Source organism: Dermacentor variabilis, chromosome 1 (genome assembly GCF_050947875.1).
Source record: "Dermacentor variabilis isolate Ectoservices chromosome 1, ASM5094787v1, whole genome shotgun sequence".
In the NCBI taxonomy this organism is placed as follows: domain Eukaryota; kingdom Metazoa; phylum Arthropoda; class Arachnida; order Ixodida; family Ixodidae; genus Dermacentor; species Dermacentor variabilis.
The window spans coordinates 4,526,816-4,546,721 of record NC_134568.1 but is presented as its reverse complement, the minus strand read 5'-3'; the positions used below and the strand labels follow the sequence as shown (position 1 = coordinate 4,546,721).

Here is a 19,906-nt window from a genome sequence, read left to right as displayed (position 1 = left end):
CACGCGCCAACCTACACCCAAAAAGGAAAAATCCACAAAAACCAGTCTTCCACTTTCACAAGAAAAGACCCCTTCTTCTCTAATTCCCAGGTTGTTTCTAATGAAGATAGCGCACCCCGCGGAAGTCCCAACAGCATGTGATACACAGACATTGTATCTATTGCGAAACTGCAGCACCATGCGATCCGTTTGTTCCTCACTTTCTATCTTTGTCTCCTGCACCGCTGCTATATCAACATCTGTGTCTAAGAAAAGCCGGCTAAGCTGGTATTGCCGCTTTTTGGCACAAAGACCGCGGACATTTAGAGTAGCAAAACGAAGTGCAGTGTTTTGAGCCATTGTTATGTTTTTTGAAGAACAAACGAACCGCATGGTACCCACCTCATGCGTCTTGGGCCAAAGCTGCCTTCGCCTTTTGCACAAGCCTTCCGCAGCTGCCATGGCAGCCTTAGGAAGGCACAGTTGATGTCCCTGTCATAGCGTTCCATCGTCCCTTGAGTTTGGCTTGATCACTAGGTGGCCTAGATGAGACGCCGCGAAGCACACGCTCTCGCGGCTACGTCGGCGGCGTCTCCGCCGCCCTCCGGTCCGGAGGTATGTTCGGACGCGGCCTCAGCGTTGACCGCCGAATGATCGCAGCCTTTGGCGACGGTCCTTCCGAGATCCTTGCAGCCAGGGCCTCATGCTCGTCCAGCGTAGCGTCGTGGCCGCGCTTGGAGACTGAGGCTCCGCTTGTTCCCTCGCTTACTTCCATGACTGCTGGCTCCTCAGGTGACTTCGACGGCTTTGAGGCATCCTGCACTTTCACGACGCTGGTGGCGTCGCCAGCTGCGTCGCTCAGCTTTCGGCTTTCCTTGTTAACACTTGCGTCGTGGGGCATGTCGGGCGGGATTAACGTTGCCGCATCAAGTTCCTCGAGCTTCGGCGTTGCTTCGCTTGCGGCTTCTTCAGCGTCAGCCTCGTCCATGACGAGTTCCGCAGTGTCTTCTCCTCCAACCGGCCCCGCAACACTTGCGTACGTCTTCACGCACTGAGATTCTTCGTGTCCAAAACGACGGCAGTGCGTGCAGCGAGGAACTCGGCATTCTCGTCTGATATGGCCCTTACTCTGACACCGCAGGCACAATGGCGCTCTTCCAGGCGCGACTAGGAGGGCCATGTCACCGGCTACGCGAAGCTGGTGTGGAAGGTCATCAACCTTAATGCCGTTATGGAGCTTGAGGCGCACCAGGCGTGTCGTCGACCCCTTGTCTTGGATCCCTTGAACTCTCCACTTTTCCTTCGAGACCTCGGTCACCTTTCCGAACGGAGCACGCGCTACACGCACATCTTCGTCGGCCACATTGAAAAGAAGCCAGTGAAGCTTCAAACGCACGTCCTGGTTTGCCGGATCAATAACCAAACAACGTTGGCCCTTCACCTTCATTTCGCCGCATTCCAAAGCTTTCTTCATCCCTTGGCTACCGAAGTGGAAGGACGTGCGTTTCATGTGCTCCCAAGGAGCGGTGGTTGCGGCTAACAGCGGCCGCGGTGACAGGATCGACGGAATGGATACCGAGGGATACGAAGTGGTTTTGCCTACTCTGCCATCAGGTCGTAGTGTTTTGAATACTTTATTTTTGCACGCGGATGTCCGGTCGAGGCCTTACCGAGTCGAACATTTCCGGGACACGTTGGCGCGTCTTGGTTTGCTCCCTGAAGTGGTAGCGTTGGGGGCATACCAGATGAGCCACGTATGGGCTGTGACTTTCAAGTGCGCCACGGAGGCTAGCCATGTGCTGCAGTTTACCTCATGTGCTCGTGACTTTCACGCAACGCATCTGAAAAAAAAAACAAAGACGAGACCACTGCCCCCGGGAGGGCTTGAACCTCCAACCTTTCGGTTAACAGCCGAACGCGCTAGCCGACTGCGCCACGGAGGCTTTTTTTTTCTTCATTTCCTCGTTACAGAAATGCCATGCGAATACATTGTGAAAAGAGAATCGGCTTAGCTTATGCTGACTCTCTAAAATTAAAATCGCTTTAATTTAGCCAACTCATCGAACAGCGGCAACCAATCGGGCGGTTCTTTCTGGGCTTTGTACACTTCACGCATGTAGACGACACTTTCAATAAAGTTTTCTCGCACAGAATGGGCATTCACATCAGCATGACATACCGACATTCTTGTGGACCATATACTATGGAGGCTCAGCAGCATAATAAGGTCATATGGAATATCGTTATTGCCTGTGTCTAAGTATCTGATACCACGTGGGGTTATTGGTAATGCTTTCTTTAATGTTCGTTGTAAGATGTCCCAATGAAAAAAGGGATCCCAACAATCAATGAAGACGTGATCGACAGTCTCTGGTTTTTTGCACAATATACAATCGGTGGTCCACGGCACATATATTCCCTTGTCGGCCAGCCAAGTCTTTACAGGCAAGGTATTTGTGTGGAGTTTGAAGAAGAATGATTTTACCGATGGTTTCACAGGCATTCTTTTGACCCTTTTGAGGACATCATCGCCTGAACCTCCATAGTATGCTAACCTATACATTGGAACTGGGTGGCTTCATAAGCCACTTCCTACACTTTATGCCACGATTGGAAGAAAACGTTCAACAAGGCCTCGAAGCGACTATAACTGTGCGTGAAGTTGAAGCTGCTATAGAAGAACTAGGCTCAGGAAAGGCACCTGGGCCGGACGGATTAAGCGCAGCTTTCTACAAAACATTTAAAGCAGAAATAGCACTAATTATGAAGAAATTTTTAGTACAGTCCTACAAAAACAACCGAATACCCGCGTCATTCCGAACAGCTAGATGGTCCTGATACCAAAATCTGACGATCCTGTAAAGCGCTTGTCTGTTGCATCGTACCGCCCCATTAGCCTTGCGAGCACTGACTATAAAATTTTTATGAAAGTACTGGCGAAAAGGTTACAGAGCGTAATAAAACTTTTAGTTGGCACCCACCAAACGTGTGGGATTAAAGGGCGCACAATAACTACCAATGTACACGTCGCCAGGAGCATTCTAGAATGCGTCGATGCTTTCGAGGGAAAAGTTGCAATGTTGCAGCTAGACCTGGAGAAGGCATTTGACCGTGTGGCTCATGATATTCTCTTCGAGATTTTAGAATACACGAACATAATATCAGTGATTATAGATGGCTTAAAAATGGTGTACACAGACTGCAGCACACGGCTGATTATTAACAAGAGTCTCACGAGAAGTGTCAATGTCTGCTCATCTCTGAAACAGGGGTGCCGAATTTCGTCATTGCTTTTCGCAATATACCTGGAGCCTTTTTGCTTAGCCATTAAAGAGAACGAGAAAATAAGAGGTTTCAAATTACAGCAAAGTGAGGTGAAAGTGCTTTCCTACGCAGACGATCTAGCAGTGTTTTGCGATGACTATGACAGTGTCAGCGAAGTGGTAACTCTGGCGAAAACTTATTGTGAAATAACAGGTAGTGCCATAAACTGGGATAAGTGCATCGGGTTTTGGCATGGCGCGTGGCAAAGCAAACCACGCAGTTTCGCAAACATACAGTGGGTGACCATGCCTGTGAAATATCTTGGCGTGCCGCTTGAACATTACAAAGACAGTAAGCAGTTCTGGGAACAGGAAACACAGACGGCGAAGGAAAAAGCGCTGGCATGGCAAGGGCGCAATCTCTCAATGTTCGCGCGCTCCACTGTGTGCAACATTTTTCTGGTTGCAAAAATATGGTACGTACCACAAGTGCTATTCATGTCGCGAGTGAATGTACAGAAACTGCATCGAGTGTTCGCTGTGTTCATTTGGAACTCAACTTGGGAACGCTGCAGCCGCTCTAATCTGTTCAGATCAGTTCGCAGCGGTGGTCTTGGACTGTCACACCTATTTGTGCGCCAGATTGTATCGCGGTTTATGTTCTTGCGGAACCACAGTGATCCATTTTTGCGCACCATGACACAAGTGCGATTAGGTAATCTGTTACCTGACTTCATTGTTTCGTGTTCCAATGTTGAATCCCCTCCAGTGAAAGGTTTCCTTCAGGAAGTAGTGTCATCTTTCCGTACGCTTAGTGTTCGATTCTCGCTAGAATATTTAAGTTCCGTCAAAAGAAAGAGATTGCGCCACGGAGGCTAGCCATATGCTGCAGTTTACCTCATGTGCTCGTGACTTTCACGCAACGCATCTGAAAAAAAAAAAAAGAGACCACCGCCCGCGGGAGGGCTTGAACCTCCAACCTTTCGGTTAACAGCCGAACGCGCTAGCCGATTGCGCCACGGAGGCTTTTTTTTTTCTTTATTTCCTCGTTACAGAAATGCCATGCGAATACATTGTGAAAAGAGAATCAGCTTAGCTTATGCTGACTCTCTAAAATTAAAATCGCTTGAATTTAGCCAACTCATCGAACAGCGGCAACCAATCGGACGGTTCTTTCTGGGCTTTGTACACTTCACGCATGTAGACGACACTTTCAATAAAGTTTTCTCGCACAGAATGGGCGGTAACAGGAATGCTGTTTTTGAAGACGAGGATTATCAGGTGATCTTGCCGCACTTGCCTACCGGTCGAATCGTCCTTAATACTGTTTTTTTACATGCGCCACGGAGGCTAGCCATGTGCTGCAATTTACCTCATGTGCTCGTGACTTTCACGCAACGCATCTGGAAAAAAAAAAAAAAGAAGACGCCACCGCCCCCGGGAGGGCTTGAACCTCCAACCTTTCGATTGCGCCACGGAGGCTAGCCATGTGCAGCAGTTTACCTCATGTGCTCGTGACTTTCACGCAACGCATCTGAAAAAAAAAAAAGAAGAGACCACCGCCCCCGGGAGGGCTTGAACCTCCAACCTTTCGGTTAACAGCCGAACACGCTAGCCGATTGCGCCACGGAGGCTAGCCATGTGCTGCAGTTTACCTCATGTGCTCGTGACTTTCACGCAACGCATCTGGAAAAAAAAAAGAAGACGCCACCGCCCCCGGGAGGGCTTGAACCTCCAACCTTTCGGTTAACAGCCGAACGCGCTAGCCGATTGCGCCACGGAGGCTAGCCATGTGCTGCAGTTTACCTCATGTGCTCGTGACTTTCACGCAACGCATCTGGAAAAAAAAAAAGAAGACGCCACCGCCCCCGGGAGGGCTTGAACCTCCAACCTTTCGGTGAACAGCCGAACGCGCTAGCCGATTGCGCCACGGAGGCTTTTTTTTTTTTATTGCCTTTTCACAAACGCTAACAAAAAGATCAAATACACGACATGTACATATTCTAAAAATACCGGCCACAGCTCGGCCAGTGTAAGGTGTTTAAAAGGGCTTCACAGAAGCCAATTGGTCTAGTACAGGAAGCCATTCCGGGGGTTCACATAGTGCTCTGAACAAGTCGCGTGTGTATATAATGCTCTCAACAAAATAGTGTCTTGCTGAGTGAGCCTGTATATGACAATGCCTGATGTCCATTCTCGTCTTCCATACGCTGTGCATGCAAAGCAGCATTAGCATAACACTCGGCGCTTCCCCTGTTTCTGCGCGTGGAAGAAACCGGATTCCAAAAGGGCTTATCGGCAATTCTTTTTTAAGTGTTCTTTGTAGGACGTCCCACAGAAATAGGGCGTCATGGCAGTCGATTAAAATATGCTCAATTGATTCTGGCTTATTACAGATTAAGCAGTTTACCAACCAAGGTACAAAAAGACCTTTGCTTTGTAACCATGGCTTTACAGGGAGAGTGTCGGTATGTAATTGAAAAAAGAACGTTTTAGCAGAGGGTCTCACTGGCATTTTTTTAACGCGCTTTAGCACATCGCGCTCATGACCTAGCCTGTAGGCAGCTCGGTAAACCGGTAATGGTAAAAATACATCGAGAATATCAGAATACAAAGGCTTTTTCGTGACATCACACAAGTATTCATATGAGAACCTTGCCTTGAGCAGGCGTACAGAAGCAACCACTTCACGCAAATAAGGACTGAGCGGTCCAGCTCCGAAAGAAACAGTTGACACGACAAAGTCAGATAGATAATCATGCAATCATGCTTGGATCACAGTTCTCAAAAACACATCAGTTTGGTCCCGCACAAAGAAGAATCTGCTTACCAGCTGCTTGAAAATCAGGTGTGAGAGCCCTAGCCCACCATTTTTCACCTTGTGAAACAAATTGCACCGGCTTGTGCGCTCCCATTGCGATCCCCAAATAAAGGTCGCAAACACTCGGTGGATTTTTTGAACCGAAGTTCTTGCCATGGCCATCACTTGCAACACGTAGAACACTTTTGCAATTAAAAACATATTACAAACGGAAGCTCTTGCGAACATTGAAAAGTTATGGCCACCCCATTTATCGGTAGCATTTTTGACGCGTTTATTTTCCTCAGACCAATATTCATCAGCATTGAGGTAGTTATTTAGCGGGACACCGAGGTACTTTCCGGGGGAGACGGTCCAATTCATATTACAGTACACCTAGGGTGTGCTCTGCCAGTTGCCATGCCAAAATCCAAGGCATTTCGGCCAACTGATCACGCTACCAGTTGCTGTGCAGAACGCCTTAGCAACACTGACAACTTCCTGCACGCTTCTAGCATCAGTGCAAAACACGGCTATGTCGTCCGCGTACGCTAAGACCTTAACTTCACTGCTGAAAAAAGTGAAGCCTCGAATACATGGTGTTGCAAACAAACGTAAACAAAACGGCTCCATGTATATCGCAAAAAGTAGAGGGGACAACGCACATCCTTGTTTCACACTCGACCGCACAGGAATTGACATACTTAATTCTTTGTTGATCACTAATTTGGCTGTGCAATCATGATACACCAGTTTAACACCTTCAGTAATTACAGATGCAACATTTACGTGCTCCAGCAATAAAAACAGAACTTCATGTACAACTTTGTCGAACGCTTTATGTAAATCTAGCTGAATCATAGCTACGCGGTCATGCATTGCGTCACAACATTCCAGAATACTTCTTGCTATGTGTATGTTCGTAAAAATTGTTCTACCTTTAATGCCACAGGTTTGATGCGGGCCAACGAGGGACTTAATAACGTTTTGGAGCCTTCTAGCTAACACTTTCATGTATATTTTATAATCTGTATTGGTCAAACTAATGGGACGGTAGGACTCAACTGAAAGTAATTTTGCAGGATCGTCAGTTTTGGGGATCATTACTACGTGCGCTGTCCTGAACGAGAGAGGCGCTTGCTTTTTTTCATAGCATTCAGCGATCACTCGGTGTAAAGCCACTGCCATTTCTGCCTTAAAAAATTTGTATACGGCTGCACCCAGTCCATCTGGCCCAGGTGATTTGCCATTACCCAAGTCATCGATTGCCGCTTCAATTTCGGCCACGCTAATTTCAGATTCCAGTGATTCTCTAACCATGTCCTTTAATCTTGGCATAAGAGTTAGAAAGTGGGCTTTGAAGTACTCGGGGTCATAAATTCTTCCTCCGAGAAGTTCGGTATAAAATTCAACAAATGCACATTTTATCTCTTCGCTTTCTCGTGTAATTTTGTTGTAATATCGAATTTCATTTATCTCCTTATTTGCAGCATGCTTCTTTTCTTCACTTAGCACACGCTTAGTGGGCGTTTCGCCCAGCCACAACTTTTCAGTGCGCGCCCTTATCATTGCGCCGCGGTATATATCTTCGTCGATGAACTCGAGTTTCGCTTTCACCTCTGGTATTTCTTTTTTAAACGCTCCAGGAACTTCATGTTCTACCCCTAACATGTACAAAAGTTCACTGTGTAACTGTTTCTCTAGTTGCCTTTCCTTGTGACGCAATACGCATGCTCTATCGATGGCAGCAATTTTAATGTCGCATTTAAACTGCTCCCACACTGATATGAAACAGTTGGTTTCCGTATGCAGGGCATTTGAAAGATACTCCTTGGCTCTCGTGACAAACAATTCATCTTGCAGCAGTTTTTCATTGAACTTCCACAGGAACCAATTAAACTTGACACTCTTTCGTTTTTCGCCAATCGTACTCGAGACCAAACTATGATCGCTAAAACTGAGATATTGTGTTTCATAAGAGGAACACAGTGGTATAAACTTCGCCGGTACGTATATTCTATCAAGCCTCGCATGGGAATCACCTTGAAAGTGCGTATACCGTGCTTGGCCATCTCGCGTCATTGCATTACCAATGTCCTCAAGCTCTCTCTCAATTACTATCGCGTTCAACAGCTCAGCGCTTCTATCGCGTACTTTGAGGCTCGTCGTTTTATCTTCAGCTGTCCAGACGCAGTTGAAATCCCCAAGAAACACAACATGTCGTTCTGTTTTCAAAAATCCTTCAGCATACTTAAAAAAAATTTCGCGTTCATGAATTTTGTTCGGTGCGTAGATGCACACAGCGCGCCATAGTAGACCAGCAAAAATAAAATAACGTGCGACAAGTCTCCCACTATCGCAGGTGGACACTTTTTCTACAACCGATATGCTATTGCGAATAAAAATGACGCAGCCTCCTGACCGTCCAACAGCATGGCACACACATACACTGTATCTAGATCGAAAAATTTGAACCATCTGTTCTGTTTGCTCCTCACTCTCAATTTTTGTTTCTTGCACAGCCAGAAGGTCAACGTCATTCTCTAAAAGCATGCGACTAATCTGACACTGCTGCCTGCGCGAACACATTCCTCGCACATTCAATGTCGCAACGCGTAGGCTAGATTTAAAGTTAGACGCCATCTCATGGGGTTGCTTGGCCAAGCGTCCTACTCACATCGATGCTGTGGGGTTCTTGTGGTCATCGTTGAAGGATACTGGAACGGGTCCTCCGCTAGGGCGGAGGCGTTTTAGGGGCCACCCTACTGCCAGGCGGCACGTTCGGCTTCGGTTTAAGCATAGACCTCCGCGTAGTCGATGCCTTCGTTGGAGGTTCGCCGGTGCCTGACGCAGTAGTTATTCCTGTATTGCCAGTGTCTTCGTGAGCACGCTTTGCAGCGATGCTTCCGGTCATAAGCATCTCGACGTCCGTTGCTTCCTGGCCGACTTCTTGCGGCAGTGACGATGACGCGCTTGCTGCCTTCACGCCTGCGTCGCATGTTGCAGTCTCTGGCTTCGTTTCCGGGGCTGCAGCCAAGGGCTCACCCCCCAGGTTCGCTTCCTGGACAGCTCCTGGGGAGGGTTCAAGGGGCTTTGCAGGAGTCTTTGCCACGTCGTTGTCCTCCCTGCTAGCTTCTTCGGCATCTGCGGCGTCCATCATGTGTTCGGATACTACGTCCCTTTGGAGTGGGCCTGTAACGCTGGCATAAGAGCGCACACACTGGGAATCATCGTGGCCGAAGCGACGACAGACCCCACATCGTGGAACGCGGCACTCTCGCCGGATGTGTCCGATGCCACGGCATCGGAGGCAGAGCGGCGCTCTGCCAGGAACGAAGACGAGCGCCATATCCTCAGCAACACGCACTTGGTGTGGTAGGTCGTCCACAGCGAGGCCCACATTTAATTTCAGCGTCACCGAGCGGGTGGTTGATCCTTTGTCAATGCAGCCCTTGACCTTCCACTTGTCTCTGCTAATTTCCGTCACTTTTCCAAACGGCGCCAAAGCCACTCGCACGTCTTCGTCCGGTACGCCATGAAGCAACCAGTATAGCTTCAGTCGGACACCTCGATCGCGCGGGTCGATGACCATGCAGCGGTGGTCTTTAACGTTGAACGCTTCAGCTTCTAATATCTTCCTCTTGCCTTCCTCGTCCTTAAACGTCACTGCCCATAGGTGATTCATTTGGTATGCCCCGAGGGCAACCACTTCCGGCAGCAACGAAAGACGTGCAAGGCTATCTCGGACATGCTCCACTCGATATGGCCTGGCTTTCACATCGGCATGCAAAAAAACGGTGTTTAAAACAGAAGCACCTGTGGGCAGATGAGGCAGAACAACCTGGTAGTCTTCAGCCGGCTTTTCAGTACACCTGATACCACGGCCCACACGGGCAGCTGAAACCGCCCCTACAAGGGAGCACATGATAGCACGTCCTTCCACTTCGGTAGCCAAGACGCGTCTCGATTGCGCCACGGAGGCTAGCCATGTGCTGCAGTTTACCTCATGTGCTCGTGACTTGCACGCAACGCATCTGAAAAAAAGAAGAGACCACCGCCCCCGGGAGGGCTTGAACCTCCAACCTATCGGTTAACAGCCTAACGCGCTAGCCGATTGCGCCATGGAGGCTAGCCATCTGCTGAAGTTTACCTCGTGTGCTCGTGACTTTCACGCAACGCATCTGAAAAATAGAAGAGACCACCGCCCCCGGGAGGGCTTGAACCTCCAACCTTTCGGTTAACAGCCGAACGCGCTGGCCGATTGCGCCACGGAGGCTTTTTTTTTGTTTTATTTATTGCCGGTCTTCGACGTTACTAAGACCATACAGTTAGCACACACTTATGTATCGAAAATTCCAACCACTGGAGGAGAAAGAAAAAGAAAACAATGGAAGGTACGTAAAGAAAGAAACCGTACAATAGAGCCGTCTGTCCATATTGGACCGGCGTTGTCTAACTAAAATTCCTTCATGGCTGTCAGGGGTTCTAGCCTCGACAGCCGATCCGGTACACATTCTTCTATTTTCTGCATTTCAATAAATCGCGACATACATTCTTTGAAGATAACGCGAGCTGGCCTAGCGTCAGGATCGCAGTGGTACCCTGCCATGCGAGCCCGCCATATACAGTGTAGAGCATTCAACATAACAAAGTCATAGGGAACCCCGTCGTCATCTTTAATGGCCAGATACCTGATACCTTGGGGGTCCACCGGTAGCTCTTTCTTCAGGGTTCACTTTAAGACGTCCCAGAAGAAAACTGCCGCCCAGCAATGTAGGAAAACGTGATCTATATTTTCGGGCTTCTTGCATATCAAGTAGTGGGACCCCCAAGGTACGAGACAACCCCTTTCCTCCAGAAACGTCTTCACGGAGAGCGTTCCGGTGTGTAGCTTAAAGAAGAAGGCCTTTACCCCTGGTGGCACCTGCATTTGTTTTACTCTTTTAAGTACATCCTCTCCTGGCCCTCCACTGTATATGGCTCTGTATAAGGGCACTGGGAAAACAATGTCGCATACATCTCTATACAATGTTTTCCTTTTCACTTCACAAAGGTAATCATTTGTAAAACGAACAGAAAGGAAGTGTACACTGTCGACCACTTCCTTGAAATATCCACGCAGCGTTCCCGTCATGCTTGCCGTGCTAACAACATGTGCCGGCAAAGCGTTACTCAACCTTAGCTGGCATACGGTGCGCAGAAAAGGATCGCGCACATCGCGAAAAATCAAAAATCGGTTTACAACTTGACGAACAAAAAGATGCGCCAGGCCCACACCCCCATCCTTAACTCTTTTGAACAAATTTGTTGGGCTGCACGGTTCCCATGTTGATCCCCAGATGAAAACCGCAAACACTCTGTGCAGCCTTTGCACATTTACTCTAGAACAATACAGTGTTTGCAAGACGTAATATAACTTAGTAATAAAAAACATGTTACAAACTGTCGCTCTTGCAAACATGGACAGGTGATTACCTTTCCATTTATCTACTTTTTCTTTCAGTTCTTTGGTTTGGTTCCTCCAGTATTCGTCGCTGCTATTGTGCCTGTCTAGGGGAACACCCAGATACCTTGTCGGAGTTTTCACCCAGTTCACGTTCGCAAAATAGTCGGGTGCAGAAAACCAGTCCCCGTGCCACAGCCCTAGCGATTTGCCCCAGTTTACTCTACTACCCGTTAGGGCACAGAAATGCTTTACTACAGATATTGTTTCCATTACACTCGGTTTGTCAGTGCAACACACTGCAATGTCATCTGCATATGCAAGCAACTTCACTTCTGTCGCTGCCAATCTGAAACCCCGTATTCCATCATTTTCATTAATTGCTACACACATTGCTTCTACGTAGATAGCAAATAACAGCGGGCTGAGGGGGCAGCCTTGGCGCACTGAACGCATGATGTTAATGGGGGCCCCCAGAGACTTATTAACAATTAATCTTGTTGTGCAATTCTGGTATGCCAAGGCCACGCCCTCAGTGATGATGGAACCGACATTAACATGATCTAAGATGGCAAACAAAATAACGTTAGCGACACAATCGAACGCTTTCTCTAGGTCGAGCTGAAGAACCGCAACACCGCCACCAGTGACGTCACAGCACTCGAGCACACATCGCATCTTATGGATGTTTGAAAAAATAGATCGCCCTTTGATGCCACAAGTCTGATGGTCTGCGACTATTTCCTTGATGACGCCTTGAAGCCTGCTAGCTAAAACCTTCATAAATAATTTATAATCGACGTTTGTTAGTGAAATCGGTCTGTAGGATGACACGAATCTGAGTTTGTCTATTTGATCGCTCTTCGGTATTAGAATGGTGTGTGTTTTTCCAAAGGAAGGTGGTAATGATTTCTTTTCGTATGCGTCATTAAATACATGTGCAAGCAAAGGCGCCAGCTCTTTTTTAAAAGCTTTATATAGACCCGCGCTGATTCCATCAGGTCCCGGCGATTTACCCATGTTCAAATCGTCGATTGCCTTTTCGACTTCGCTCGCCATTATTTTTCCCTCCAATAGCTTTTTTACGTCATCGCTCAAACGTGGCATGCGATGCAGAAAACCTGCTTTAAAACCCTCAACATTCGCTTCCTGAAATGCAAAAAGCGACTGATAGTACTCAAAGAAGGCGCGCCGAATGCTGTCACTGTCTTCAACGACATCCCCATTCACTAAAATCTGGTCGACATGGTTTCTTCGTCCATACGCCTTCTCCAAGCCGAGCGCCCTTGTGGGCGTCTCCCCTGCCGCTAGTGCGTCTGCTCGTGCGCGCACTATTGCACCTTGATATCGTTCCTTGTCAAAAAGTTCAAGTTTTTCTTTGACGTTTCGCACATCGTCTTTGTACGCACCAGGCGCTCTGCACTGAAGCGTTAGCAGCTGCCGAAGCAGTGTTCTTAAACCCTTTTCTTTCATTTCCTTCTCGAATTTTGTACAACTGGATCTTTCTATCGCTTTCATTTTAACCTTTTGTTTAAAACATTCCCACTTCTCGACGATTGTTCCCGCAGCATCACATTGAACTTCATTAACCGCATCCCGTACCACCTGTAAAAAGGGCTGGTCATTTAGTAACAAGGCATTCATTTTCCACATGTCCCATTTAAATACATCTCTCCTTTTCATTATACCTTCGTTACATTTCACTAGGCAGTGATCTGAAAACGACACTGGTACTGCACAGTAACCGTGGCATCTTGGAATTGTATCCAATGAAATGTACATTCGGTCCAAACGCGCATGGCTGCTGCCCTGAAAACGTGTAAAAGTCACTTGACGCCCCCCTTCCAGACATTCATAAACATCATCGAGTTCATTTTCATTAATTAAATTTGATAACACTTCACTGCTTCGGTCACGCACACCTGCATTATTGACTCTGTCTCCAGCCCACAACACACAATTAAAGTCGCCTAACAGCATCACGCGCATATTACAACATACATATTGTGTAAGGTTCGAAAAAAACGGACGCGCTCATCTACTGAATTCGGGGCATATACGCATATGACGCGGAATTCAGCATCACACATAACAATATCACAGAGAACAATCCTTCCTGACTGACACGAAAAAGTACTTTGAATCTGCAGTCCAGGCAGCTTTTTCACAAGAAGAACGCACCCTCCAGCCGTGCCTACCGCATGGCTAACCACCACAAAATACCTAGTCGTGAAACGTCGCACCATGCTCCCGGTCTCCTCCTCTCCTTCAACCTTAGTTTCCTGGACGGCTAGTACGTCTATGTCGTGGTCAGTGACCAACCGTAGGACCTGACTTTGCCTACGACTAGCCGCCAGCCCTCTCACGTTTAATGTGGCAATCCTAAGGGACAGTATTTGAGCCATCTTCACCTAAAAGAAAAGTAAAGTAGGCCCGGAGCATGGTGCTTACCGCTCACGACTAGCCATCGGCTAGCCGCCTCCGGGACCTCACGGTTTGTTGGTGTCCTTAGACGTGGCCGCTTTGTCGGCAGGCTTCCTTTCAGGCGGTACATTGGGCTTTGGCTTGTAGCCCATCCGCCTCCCATGAGGTGTCTTCGTCGGCGGTCCTTCACTGGTGCTGGGTGCCCGATCCTCGCGGTCCTTTGTCTGGTCGTGGGTGCGCTTGACGGAGGCAGCAAGAGCCCCAGTACGGTCGTCGTCGGTGACGCCCTCGTCCTGCTGTATTGCGGTCGCGTCGTCAGGTGCGTCTTCACTGACGCTTCCCGTCGCCTGCGCCTCAGTCGTAGCGACCTGTTCCGCCCTACTCTGTTTCTGGGTAGCCTCAGCCGCCTTTCCGTAAACCTCCAGAGTCGTCGACCCACTTGTTGTAGCCGTCGAGACCGTGTCACCGGTTCCTTTAGCCGCATCCTCCGCCTCGGCCACGTCCATCACGTGCTCTGCCGCCACGTCAATAGCTGGTGGGCCTGTCACAGCGGCATAGGACTTGACGCAGTCAGCTTCGACGTGGCCGAAACGTCTGCACCGGGAACAGCGGGGGACTCTGCACTCTCTGCGGACGTGTCCCGTGCCGTGACAGCGCAGGCACTGCATCTGTCGACCGGCAACGACGACCAAGGCCAACTCACCGCCGACGCGGATCTGATGAGGAAGGTCCTCAACCTTCACGCTGCCCTTCAGTTTGAGGAGGACGGTCCTGGTCGTTGAGGTCTTGGTCCCCATGCCTTCCACGCGCCACCGCTCACCTCCTCCACCTTGCCGAAAGCCGCGAACGCCGTCCGGACGTCCTCGTCGGCAACGCCGTACAGCAACCAGTGAAGCCTAATCTTCACTTGCTGGTCCTGCGGGTCAACGATGACGCACCGTCGTCCCTTAACTTTTAGTTCCTTAAGGTCCAGCATCCTTCTTGTGGCAGTCGCGTCGTTGAGGGTCACTGCCCAGACGTGGTTGATCTGGTACGCCCCTATGCATACCACGTCAGGCAACAGTCCCGTCGGCAGTAGGGCGTCTCTAAAATCCTCGACCTTGTAAGGTCTGGCGCGAACATCACCGTGCAAAAATACGGTGTTAATCACCACTTGTCCTTTAGTTAGTTGGGGCAAGATAAATGCATATTCCCTATCGTCACTCAGCCTGTTTCCGCGGCCAAAAGTGGCCGCTGTCGCTGCTCCACTGGAGCCCATGATTCTGCTGACCGCTCAGCTCGGCTGCCGGAAGCAGAATGCGCCACGGAGGCTAGCCATGTGCTGCAGTTTACCTCATGTGCTCGTGACTTTCACGCAACGCATCTGAAAAAAAAACTAGAGACCACCGCCCCCGGGAGGGCTTGAACCTCTAACCTTTCGGTTAACAGCCGAACGTGCTAGCCGATTGCGCCACGGAGGCTTTTTTTTTTATTGCCGGTCTTCGACATTGTACAGAGCACATAATACAGAACAAAATTACAATGCACAATTAGCAAATACAAAACATTTTGAAAGAACATACATGCCATCAGTCCTATAAGGACTGGCGTTGTCTAATTAAAATTCTTTCAGTGCTGTCAGAGGTTCTATCATCGACAGCCATTCGGGTAGACATTCTTGTATTTTCTTTATTTAAATGAAACGAGACATGCTTTCGCGGAAATACGTACGCGCAGGCCTAGCGTCCGGGTCGCAGTAGTACCCAGACATCCTTGCACGCCATAAACTATGAAGGCCCTTGAGCATTATTAGGTCGAAGGGAACCCCGTCGTCATTCGTTACCGCTAAGTACCTGATGCCATGCGAATTTAACGGTAACTCCTTCATTGTTCTTTGTGGGACATCCCAGAAGAACACTCCGGCCCAGCAATGCAAAAAGACATGGTCTATTGTTTCTGGTTGCTTGCAAATCAAGCAGTGCGAGCCCCAGGGTACAAGAAAGCCACGTTCTTCCATGAATGTCTTCACTGAGAGTGTTCCTGTGTGTAATCTAAAAAAGGATGTCTTTACCCCAGTAGGCCCCTCCATATTTTTCACTCGCTTAAGGACATCCAGTCCTGATCTTCCACTGTATAGCGCTCTGTACAATGGCACTGGAAATACAATATCGCAAATATCTTTATACAATGTTTTCCTTTTAACGTTAGATAAATACTCAAAAGAAAAACGCACAGAAAGAAAGCGCACACTATCTGCAACTTCTTTAAGATAGCCACGAAGCGTTCCGGGCATACTATCTGTACTAACAATAAGTGCCGGCAGAGCACCTCTCAACCTGAGTTGGCATACAGTGCGCAGAAACGGATCACGCACATCCCGAAAAAACAAAAACCTATTCACAAGCTGGCGTACAAAAAGATGCGCCAAGCCCAGCCCCCCTTTCTTCACGTGCCGGAACAGATTGGTTCGGCTACTCCTTTCCCAGGTAGAGCCCCAGATAAAAACCGCGAACACTCTGTGCAACCTTTGCACGTTTACTCTTGAACAGTACAACGTTTGCATGACGTACCACAACTTCGTAATAAAAAACATGTTACACACAGTTGCTTTTGCGAAAATCGACAGGTTGATGCCTTTCCACCTGTCTGCTTTTTCTCTGGTTTCTTTTGCTTGGTCCGTCCAGTATTCGTCGCTATTTTTGTAACTGCCCATGGGGACACCTAAGTACTTGGTCGGGGTTTTTATCCAGCTCACATTTGCAAAATGGTCCGGGGCCGAAGACCACTCTCCGTGCCACAAACCGAGGGACTTTCCCCAGTTCACTCTACTGCCCGTCACATCACAAAAATTTTTCACTACCTTTATTGTTTCCGTCACACTTTCTTTGCTTGTACAACACACCGCGATGTCATCTGCATATGCCAAGAGCTTGATTTGTGTGGCTGCCAAGCTATACCCGCGTATTTGCTCATTCTCAGTTATTGCCAAACACATAGTTTCTATGTAAATGTCAAACAAAAGAGGACTGAGAGGGCAGCCCTGACGCACAGAACGCATGACGTTAATGGGGGCCCCCAATGATTTATTAACAATTAAGCGTGTTGTGCAGTTCTGGTACGCCAACGCCACTCCCTCCGTGATGATGGAACCAACATTAACGTAATCCAAAATGGCAAACAAAATATCATGAGAGACACAATCAAACGCTTTCTCGAGGTCCAGTTGGAGCACCGCGACTCCACCCGAGGTGGCGTCACAGCACTCCAGCACGCACCGCATCGTGTGAATATTCGAAAAAATGGACCTTCCTTTGATACCACACGTTTGGTGATCTGCCACTATGTCATTCATGACGCTTTGAAGTCTGGCAGCCAAAACTTTCATAAAAACCTTATAATCAACATTGGTTAAAGACATTGGCCTGTAAGATGTTACTAGCCTAAGTTTCTCCACTTGGTCACTCTTAGGGATAAGTATGGTATGAGCTTTTCCAAAAGAAGGCGGCAAAGTTTTGTTATCATACGCATCATTAAAGAGCTCTGTTAGTAACGGCGACAGTTCTTTCTTAAAAGCTTTATATAAACACGCGCCCAGACCATCCGGTCCAGGTGATTTGCCTTGGTTCAAATCATCAATCGCTTCTTCAACTTCACGTTCTGTTATTTTCCATTCCAATCGTTGTTTTGTATCGTCACTCACTCGCGGCATCCGAGATAGAAAGGCCCTTCTGAACTCGTCTATATTCACTTCTTGAAACGCAAAGAGTGACTGATAATACTCTAGAAACGCTCGGCCTATGCTCTTACTATCGTCGGCAACTGTGCCGTTCCACAAAATTCTGTCGACATGATTCCGTCGAGCTTGCGCTTTTTCGAGTCCCAGCGCCCGTTTAGTGGGCTTCTCTCCAGCTACTAATGCATTTGCTCTTGCTCGCACAATCGCACCTTGATACCGTTCCTTGTCAAGCTGCTCGATTTTTTCTTTAATGGCTCCTACATCTTGCTTATACGTCCCAGGCTCTTCGCACTCCAGCGCTATCAGCTGCTTAAGTGTCTTTCGTAAGCCCCTTTCTTTCATTTCCTTCTCAAATCGTAAGCAGCTCGATCTTTCTAAAGCTTTCATTTTTACGTTTTGTTTGAAGTATTCCCATTTCTCTGCTATTGTTTCACTGTTTTCTTCACTTACTTTCCTGACGGCCTCACGTACTGCCTCTACAAATGGCTCGTCTTTTAGTAGTAAGGCATTCATTTTCCATAGTTCCCAATTAAAATCTTGTTTCTTCCTCTCCGTGCCTATATGACATTTCACAATGCAGTGATCTGAAAACGATACTGGTGCCACCGAATAACTATGGCACTTTGGAATTATGTCTTGCGATACGTATATGCGGTCTAACCGCGCATGACTATTACCTTGGAATCGTGTGTACATGACTTCCCGCTCCCCCTCCAGGCACTCACAGACATCGTCCAGTTCATTATCACTAATTAGCTTAGTCAACACACTACTGCTTTTATCGCGAATACCAGCATTATTGACTCTATCCCGAGCCCTCAAAACACAATTGAAATCCCCCAACAAAACCATGCACTTATCAGTGCTAATATACTGAAAAAGGTTCGCAAAAAATGAAGCGCGTTCTTCCACAGCATTCGGTGCATATATGCACATGACTCTGAATCCAATTCACGAAAAACAAAATCACAAAAAAACGATCCTTCCGGTTTGACATGAAAATACATTTTTAACAACAAGGCCAGGCAACTTCTTAACAAACAGGACACAACCGGCGGACGTCCCTACCGCATGGCTCACGACCGCATAATATCTAGTCATGAAACGCCGCACCATGCTCCCGGTCTTCTCTCCATCAACCTTTGTCTCCTGGACAGCTAGAACGTCTAGGTCTTGGTCAGCGGCCAACCGTTGGACTTGGCTTTGCCTACGCTTGGCCGCCAACCCTCTCACGTTTAGTGTGGCAATAGTGAGCGACGGATTAGGAGCCATTATGAACTAAAGTAAGAGATAGACCCGGAGCATGGTGCTTACCTTTCAAGACCAGCCCTCGGCTAGCCGCCTCCGGGACCACCCGTCTTCCCTGCGTTATTCTTTTGCTGTGCTTTGTCACCAGGCTTTCTCTCGGGCGGCACATTTGGCTTCGGCTTGAAGACAGACCGCCTCCCAAGAGGCGTCTTCGCTGGTGGCCCGTCACTTGTGCTGGATGCCGCGCTGTCCTTGTCTCCGCCCTCGTCACGGGGGCGCTTGCAGGTGGCACCGAGACTAGCCGCCCGGTCCCCGTCGTTTGCATCCTCGCCCTGTTGCATCGCTGACTCAGTCTCCTCGCGTTCGCCTTCATTAGCACCTGCCTTCACAGGGTCTTCGTCCCTCTCGACACGTGCAGGCCCAGTCACCTGCTCAGCACCCTCGAATACCTTGGCTTGAGCGACCTCCGGTACCGTCGTGGCATTTGTCGTCAATGAAGGCACTTGCACACCGGCTCCCTTAGCAGCTTCTTCTGTCTCGACTGCATCCATGACGTGCTCCGCAGCAACATCACTCGCTGCTGGTCCTGTCACGACCGCGTAAGATTTAACGCAGTCAGCGTCGACGTGGCCGAACCGTCTGCATCTCGAACAGCGGGGGACATTGCAATCACGGCGTACGTGTCCTGTCCCTTGGCAGCGCAGGCACTGCATGGGCCGCCCAGGTACGACCACCAATGCCAGCTCTCCGCCGACGCGGACCTGGTGAGGCAGATCTTCCACCTTAATGCCGCTTCTCAGCTTCAGTAGCACGGTCCGCGTGGTCGAGGTCTTGTCTCCCATGCCTTGGACGCGCCAACGCTCCCTGCTCACCTCTTCTACCTTGCCGAAGGTTGTGAATGCCGCCCGGACGTCCTCGTCGGAAACGCCGTACAGCAGCCAGTGCAGCCGGAGTTTCACTTGCTGGTCCTGCGGGTCGACGATGACACATCGACGCCCTTTCACCTGAAGCTCTTACAGGGCCAGCAGGCGTTT

The 19,906-nt window shown here is 48.7% G+C and overlaps 2 protein-coding genes and 8 non-coding genes across 10 annotated transcripts in view; 1 reads left to right on the top strand and 9 right to left on the bottom strand.

Annotated features, from left to right (window-relative positions):
- Window positions 1–19,906, top strand: part of LOC142575171 (lysyl oxidase homolog 3-like) — a 208,047-nt gene that overhangs the window by 12,296 nt on the left and 175,845 nt on the right. The window lies entirely within an intron of this gene.
- On the bottom strand, window positions 1,849–1,922 carry TRNAN-GUU (transfer RNA asparagine (anticodon GUU)). Its single transcript has one exon. It is a non-coding gene; the product is annotated as a tRNA-Asn (tRNA).
- Window positions 4,195–4,268, bottom strand: TRNAN-GUU (transfer RNA asparagine (anticodon GUU)). The gene has a single exon. It is a non-coding gene; the product is annotated as a tRNA-Asn (tRNA).
- On the bottom strand, window positions 4,803–4,876 carry TRNAN-GUU (transfer RNA asparagine (anticodon GUU)). The gene has a single exon. It is a non-coding gene; the product is annotated as a tRNA-Asn (tRNA).
- On the bottom strand, window positions 4,954–5,027 carry TRNAN-GUU (transfer RNA asparagine (anticodon GUU)). Its single transcript has one exon. It is a non-coding gene; the product is annotated as a tRNA-Asn (tRNA).
- Window positions 5,106–5,179, bottom strand: TRNAN-GUU (transfer RNA asparagine (anticodon GUU)). The gene has a single exon. It is a non-coding gene; the product is annotated as a tRNA-Asn (tRNA).
- LOC142573895 (uncharacterized) lies at window positions 8,766–14,706 on the bottom strand. The gene is made up of 3 exons (XM_075683109.1): window positions 14,613–14,706; window positions 14,292–14,450; window positions 8,766–9,951 (listed from the first exon to the last, which is right to left on the bottom strand). Exons 1-3 carry the CDS (start codon window positions 14,704–14,706, stop codon window positions 8,777–8,779), a joined length of 1,428 nt encoding a protein of 475 aa, XP_075539224.1. The 3' UTR covers window positions 8,766–8,776.
- Window positions 10,098–10,171, bottom strand: TRNAN-GUU (transfer RNA asparagine (anticodon GUU)). Its single transcript has one exon. It is a non-coding gene; the product is annotated as a tRNA-Asn (tRNA).
- TRNAN-GUU (transfer RNA asparagine (anticodon GUU)) lies at window positions 10,245–10,318 on the bottom strand. The gene has a single exon. It is a non-coding gene; the product is annotated as a tRNA-Asn (tRNA).
- TRNAN-GUU (transfer RNA asparagine (anticodon GUU)) lies at window positions 15,296–15,369 on the bottom strand. The gene has a single exon. It is a non-coding gene; the product is annotated as a tRNA-Asn (tRNA).